The 7,762-nt window shown below is 33.1% G+C and overlaps 1 protein-coding gene across 1 annotated transcript; it reads left to right on the top strand.

The window, feature by feature from the left end:
• The first annotated feature begins 3,029 nt into the window (after positions 1-3,029).
• On the top strand, positions 3,030-6,183 carry LOC100568622 (prostaglandin G/H synthase 2-like). Its single transcript, XM_029492323.1, has 2 exons — positions 3,030-3,355; positions 5,667-6,183. The coding sequence occupies exons 1-2, from the start codon at positions 3,030-3,032 to the stop codon at positions 6,181-6,183; spliced, it is 843 nt and encodes a 280-aa protein (XP_029348183.1).
• The last annotated feature ends 1,579 nt before the right edge of the window (positions 6,184-7,762 follow it).

Here is a 7,762-nt window from a genome sequence, read left to right as displayed (position 1 = left end):
CGTATCCCCCCCCCCCCTTCGATCTTGAATATAACAGACGACAGACTCGTGAGTCGTGGATGAAAACTACTAGTATATAATATTTAAATAATATAACAATTATTATAATATATCAAATTATATCATGGTATATAAACAACAATTGGTACAAACTCACATGGCGGTCAGCTGTGTCATTTATATAAATACTGTTTCTTAGAACAACAAAATATAATTTCAGGTATGATTACCATCGTATTATTTATGTTATATTTTATACATTTTAAATAGACCTAAAACTGAGAACCTTTGAGTAATTATAAATAAAAACTACCTCCTAATATAAAAATTATATTAAGTTATTTATTAGCCTGCTCCGTGGGGGTATAATTTGATTATTCGACCGGCCCATCAGAGAATTTCCCGATCTCTCGATCTTCCAGTCTGCCCCTTGTTCCAATCTTACCGTTTTAACCCTACCAACCTTACAGTCTAATTACCTCCGTCGTGCGCGAAACCATAATCCAAAAAAAAAAAAAAATTCAGAAAAATAATTTGCAGAATATTTACCGACGTTGGATTTGTTGTACAACGAAATCTTCAAACGGAAACCCGGCCAGTTCATAACGGATCAAAATAACAGAAATTTACTTTACAACGCGTTCCACCAACACTTCGTTTTGCAATTTTTCGATGCAAATTTCAACTTGACGGTTCGTAATACCTACTAACTACAAAATAATAATAATGAGTTAATGATAAGATGCGGGCGCATTTAAAGCGATATGCTGTATCACCAACTAAGAAAACTTATGTTGAATAATAATTGTGTATTGCCCGCATCATATTATAGGTGACGGCCTCTCAATTGTACGGCAGTGACCCTGTGTCGGAGAGATCGATGAGATCGTTCTACAGCGGTAAACTCAAGACACTGAAATTTGATTACAAACATTATGCGCCGAACCAGAAGTTCGCACTACGCTCAAATGTATTCTTAAATGCTTTGCGAAATTTTAAATACTTACCAAAGGAGGTAACGACTTTTTAAAATATTCATTCAGACCTAAACCAAATTCCCCGTTAATTTGTAGTAGGTAAATAGAATAGCTGCACCTATAATATTATGCGGGTTCAATATTTGAAACGTTCACTATAATTATTTCTCGTACGCCGTACGGTATTATTAAAGTTTTTGAAAATATTTTTTTTTACATAATTCTAAGTCATTACACAAAACAAAATTGTTGGATAAAAGTTAAATTTTTACTTTTGTGAATGACAACATATATACATAGGCACGTTTTAAATGCAAAATATCTGAGCTGAACTTCGAGTATTTAATGTTTAAATAATTAAATGTACGGAGATAAACCGTGTATAAACCGTATAGGTTAGTAAGCGTAGGTACCCCGCAAAATGTTGGTTTACCAACTATATATTAGTCTGTAGGTACTCGTTCGAAATTTAATTTTAATACATCGAAATATTTTTTACACGCCGCCACACAAGTGGAATGAATGCCAATTTTAGGCGGAGAATAGTAATATTTTTAAAACTAAAAATTATTGTTTTTTTTTATCAACAATTTATGTTTACAATATTCTGTGGCTAAATATAGAATTTCAAATGAATTAATGAACTTACACTCGACTTATAGAGCTGTTTGTATAAAATTTATACATTATTTGATTTTAACATCAAATACTAAAATATTTCAACTTAATATAGCAAATACTAAAAAAAAATTAATTTAAATAGATTTTTTGGTGACAGAAACATTCAGTGAAATTTTCATGCAATTACAGTTATTCGTTTTTGAATAACAACAAAATAAGGAATTCGCTACATGAGAAATCGAGTGAATATTCAATGTTGTAAAAATATTAATTTCTTATAGACATTTTTTTTTTTTTTAATAAATGTAGATAATCTTATAAGGAATCTAGTATTACATTTTAAAATCTTAGATTTAAAAAGAAAAATTTTTACGAATTCTTAACTCAAAATAATTTTCTAATTTTCGTGATTTTTCCATATTTTGTCAATTTTAAACTTTAAATGCTTATAAAAAAAAACTTTGACTAAGGATTTTTAATATTTTTCATCTGCCTTTGAAAAAATATACTAGGAGCCTTCTATTAAATTTTCAAACATTTTTAACCAACAAATAAAATTTTATTGATATTTTTAGAAAAAAAACTAAAAAAAAATGGAAAATGAAAATGTTCCTAAACAGTTCAAAACAAATCTTAATACTTTGAAAATTTTATCGTGTATAGAAAATACAAAAATAAACAACCAGTGAAAATGTCATGTATATACATTCATTTTTTTTAGAGTTACACCAAAAACCAAAATCGATTTTGTGAAAAACTGATTTTGAGGAAAAATTCCCGTTTTTCCTTAATATTTATGTTGTTTTTCCCGGCGCTTGTAAAAACTATTGGGAATTTTAAATGTTCACCTCCCCAATGCATCAACAATATTCACTTTCCCATCGAACAAATACTGAAGTTGAAAATCGAAGCATTATTTCGACTACTTATCGTGTCTGTGACACAAAAATAAGAAAATAAAATATAAAAATAAAACATATCATTATAAAATCAATACATTTGTCGTTCCACTCAGAATCTAAAATAATATGTCATATTACATATAGGACAATAACTGAAGAAAAATAAATCATATTTTTATTCGTCTTAAGTGAGAAAATTAAATAACATAAAAATATATATGTTTGAAAATATCAATCAAATAATGTAGGTACCTATATATTTTATACAAAAAGCTCTATGAGTCGGGTGTATGTTAATTAATTATTTTTAAATTCTATTTTTAGCGTCAGAATATTGTAAAGATTAATTACTGATAGTACTTTACGCCGGCTAAAATTGCCATTCATCCCAACCACTGTGCGCCGTTAATAAAGTAAATAAATTAAAAACAATAACGATAAATAATATACTTTTTCTTCAAAAACATTGTGTTTTGTTTTGAATTAATGACATGGACGTAAGATTGGCTTGAAATTCAAACGGTCCGAGATGTTGAGCACGAGCCTATTCGTACTGTCGACACTTTGGGTACGTGAACACAACCGAGTGTGCGACGAGTTGTCACGGAAGTCGACGTCGTGGACGGACGAAAAACTGTACACCACGGCCAGGAACATTGTAACCGGTCAAATGATGACCATCATGATGAACGAAATCCTAAATGTGGAACTGAGACCGGAAGTGTACCATCATCGAATGGAAAACATCAGTGCTTCCGGCACGCCTATTGAACTGTATTTGACGATGACTTTATTAAGTCTGCCGGAAAAATTGCAATACAGTTCAACTAAATTAACGCCATTCAATAAATTCAGGTAAATCCGACTATTGATATCACTTAAAAACCATACACGAAAATTTTTTACCCTTATGAATGTTATGTTTGATCGATAATTATATTTGCAGAGTAGGGTGCGTGTATAGGTAATAGGTATATAGTGTATAAAAAGCTTTTTGCCGGTACCAACTCAGATAATTAATGATTTAACTTTTAAGGGCGTCGAAGAAGATTCTTTTTTAGTACCTATACAAAAACATGCCTTACAGGAAAAACCAGGGCTTGAAACCGTTATTAATTAAATCGGTTAGGTTAGGTTAGGTTATAATAAACCATCGCGCTAAACTCACTTCTCTGGCAGTGTTCACCGACGTAGCCAGACTACGCACTATGACTGTGCACCAGCATGAGAACCCATTTTCCTTGCTAAGCATCCTAATTCCAGCGTTTACACACTTAATTAACTCTTAGTAATTGAGTTCCATGTTTCGTCTATATATTTTATCTATAACGTGAAAAGGTATAAAGTTATTAATAATTCGATAAATGATAACAATAAGATCTTGTATTACATTTTAAAACCTTAGATTTAAAAAGAAAATTTTTATGAATTCTTAACTCAAAATAATTTGCTAATTTTCGTGATTTTTACGTATATTGTCAATAGTTGAACTTGAGATGCTTATAAAAAAAACTTGTGAGCCATATATATGAGCCAAATCAGCCCAGCCGTTTTCAATTGATGAATTGTTATATATTTTTGGCTCCATTTTTATATATTATATAGATTATAAGTTATTATCTGCATTTTTCGGTCTAATCACTAATGTGATAACCTGTGTATTTCGTTTTATAGATAAGTAGAGCGCGGATATTTAGGTTTTTACATATTTTTATTGGCTTTATGCAGCTCTATGAGGATGCTAAATGTGGACAATTTATTTATTCATCAAAGAGTTCGTAAGAAAAAATTTATTTTGCATATTAAAGTATAATTTTTCGATTTGTGATTTTTTCTAGCCACAATATTTTATGAAGTACATCACATTTTTTATATTCAAATAACTTAGGTGTCACCAAAGGGCATGCAAGTTATGTATTGTTTTTATTAAAATATTTTGTTTTTATATATATATATATTTCATTATATAATCATTTCACTATCATTTCACATATAATTATACCTATGTATTAATTGTTTTAAATTTTTTATATTTAAATAATTTACCTGTTTCCTACCAAAGGAATGATAGTGTATACTGTATAACTATAAAGTTATATACTGTTTTTATTGAATTATTTTGAAAAAAAAAATCATATTATTTGCATATTTAAAAGTTTAAAGCATATTTAGAGAATATTTTAGAGTTTTTTTAGAGCATATTAGCATCATATTTTAAGCTTTTAAGAACCTAAAAATCCGCGCTCTATAGATAAGGTAACGTAATAGGAGGTCCGTAGCAGGGAACGGTATGTTTTGCGTGCGACGTAACAGTACGTCTGTAGCAGTGAAAGGGTTAAAAAGTGTCAGGAGACCATAAAGTGCCCATAACAATATTATATTATGTCGTCTCTAATTTCTGTCTCCATGTGGATGGGAAAACTCACTTCTTTGCTATATCTCCCCTAATATGAATAATACAGCACATTGTACAAAAAACAATTTTATGCATTTTTTTCTTAATAAAACGCAAGCTGAAAACAAAAAGACATATACATTTTTACACAATATTACGTCGAAGTCAATACTGCGTGCCGCCTGTGTGCAACAAGTCTACCGCGGTCTCGATCACGCGATTATATAATATAATAGGGGTTTTTAAAGAATACATTATGAATTTATGATAATATATTATACTCGGGTCCAAAGAAGAACGCACCGCCTTGGCGCATCCAAACGAATCGCGGAGCGACGTCCGGACCCCCCGACTGACTCTATTCGCGCTGCGATTGGCCGCCGCCGCCGCCGACGGCGCCGCCAGCTGCCGCCGGAACAGACGGTGAAAGCGTGCTCTACCATGCGCGAGTTTCGACCGGTTTTCGTCCGCCGCCCGGTGCATTCTTATTTGAACCCGACTATAGTACCATTCAAACTATGATATAATTATAATCATCAACCAATAGGTACCGGTACCCGTATACTCTAGAAAGCTATATCTAAAACTATAGAGAGACGCTAGGGAAATGAGACTAGAACATGTGGGAAACATTCTACTCCCTGCAGAGCTAGTTTCAGAAAAATAAGCGACTTCGACAAGATAAAAAATATGCATATTATTATATTATGCGTGTATACAACTCGATTTGTCTATAATCGTTTATATTTATCTATATTTACCTACTTTTAGACAAGTTTTGGAAGATGACTTAAAAGACGCCCTGAAATTTATGGTGAATTCAAAAATGGGCATGGTCACAGCCCACAATGATGGTGCCTTGACGGAGCGCCATACATGGACACTAATGAAACTCTCGAGAGAACATAGTTTACAGGGATTCAATAGCTACAGAAGGCTGTTAGGGCTGCCTGCTTACAAAAGCTTTTTCGATCTGACCAGAAACAAAAAAACCGCATTCAAATTGACAAAACTGTATAGAACCGTGGAAGAAGTGGAGTTGTTAACCGGCGTATTGACGGAAAAATCCAGTTCCGGAGCACTACCCACAGCTAAAATCCTGACTGATAGCTTTATCATTAATGCAATCTTGACAAATAATCTCACCGCCAAACACTCGTGGGCACCGGACACGTTCGGAGGAGTCGAATTTTTTGACTTAGTTAAGTCCACCAGCTTAAAGTCATTGGTGTATCGAAACGTGGACGTAAATCGTGACGAGTTACAAGTTCATCTTTACGCAAAATAAGTGGATTGATAATATAATATAATAACTGTAGAAGTAGGACTTGGTATATAAATATTAAAATATTATTCTAATTAATACTTCTGGCGCGCCGTCACTGAGCTAAACATTACATTGTAGTTAAATCGTATTCGCTAATTTATATGTTAGTATCATCTGTTCACTATAACCCATATTCATTCATTTATCATACTTAATTTATGTGAAAATTATTGTTTGTCCGTGCTGTGCCGTCGGCCTAAAACGTTTGTACTAATTACGAAACACCGTCGTGTTGCGTGTTCGTCGTTCTCAGCTTATGTACCTGCGCGCCTTCGTCCTCGGTAAGTGCAGTCGCTGCCGTCATTATATTTGCGGCAAACGTAATGAGTGGTGTTTGTCCAGGGTGGATTACGAGACGGTGAGTAGTATGAATCAGGGAGTTCTGACCGCTGGCCTTCCGCCCTACTGACCCTGCTAGCCCTCGCCCCTCGCCACTACCGCCAAGTCGAATACGTGCGTGACGTATATTTTAACACCCCCACCCCCACCCACTACAAAACTCATCTCGTGAGCAATACATAATATATTATATATCTTATCAGATGTTATCAAGTTATCACTATCGTATTATTTTACGCGTACTATATTATTGTACAATTGGCATATTATCGTACACATCATATCATTATTATACACACTATATAATTGTACGCATCTGACTATATTTGAGATAGTAGTATTAATTAGAATAATAATAGTGCAACAACCTGCAACATAATACAATAATACAAAATAATCATAGTTATATATTTAAATAAATACAATATTGAGAACTCCCCCCGTCCTAAACCCAGGCTACGCCGCTGGCAAATTAGAACGTACAAGATGCCAGTACAATAAATACATGGTTTAGGTTGGGGTACTGGAAGTGCTATAATTACCCAAGGAGTACAATATTTTTTTTTTAAGGCAATAATATAAATCGCAACCAGATAACTTAATAAACAAAACCATAAGTATAAATCAATGAACGATTACTTCGTAATGATGGTACATAAAGGTAACGTTATACAAGGCATCAAGCCTGACTGGTGCTCTGGTATACACCTGAACACAATAATAATAATACATGCACCAGAGTAGTATGATTTAAGAAGTTCTGACCGCTGGCCTTCCGCCCTACTGGCCCTGTTGGCCCTCGTCCCTCGTATTATTGTACGCGTATCATATTATTGTACAATTGGCATATTATCGTACACATCATATTATTATTATACACACTATATTATTGTACGCATCTGACTATATTCGAGTCGCCAGATACATTATGTATCTATTATTACATTTGTGGGTGGAAAAACAACAACATTCCTCAAGAGTATACATGCTGCTACATGTTTGTGTGGCATTAAACCCTCGTCAATAGATTTGTAAAGAAAAACCATATATGAACAAAACCCTTTGTCCATAATATTCACCTTAATTTATGAGTCACATGACCATATGTTGTTCTCATCCTTTGTCCATAAAAGGATTAACCTCTACCTAATATTATTTCTCCCCGCCTAAAGTTTGACTAAAATCGACAGACTTTGGATCT

The sequence above is a fragment of the Acyrthosiphon pisum genome, unplaced genomic scaffold (genome assembly GCF_005508785.2).
Source record: "Acyrthosiphon pisum isolate AL4f unplaced genomic scaffold, pea_aphid_22Mar2018_4r6ur Scaffold_21241;HRSCAF=23394, whole genome shotgun sequence".
Taxonomy (NCBI): domain Eukaryota; kingdom Metazoa; phylum Arthropoda; class Insecta; order Hemiptera; family Aphididae; genus Acyrthosiphon; species Acyrthosiphon pisum.
This window is presented reverse-complemented; position numbering and strand designations above follow the sequence as displayed.

Coding starts and splice junctions, on each gene's coding strand:
- LOC100568622 (XM_029492323.1), top strand. CDS start 3,030: ATGTTGAGCACGAGCCTATTCGTACTGTCGACACTTTGGGTACGTGAA. Junction 3,356..5,666: donor ACGCCATTCAATAAATTCAG/GTAAATCCGACT, acceptor ACCTACTTTTAG/ACAAGTTTTGGAAGATGACT.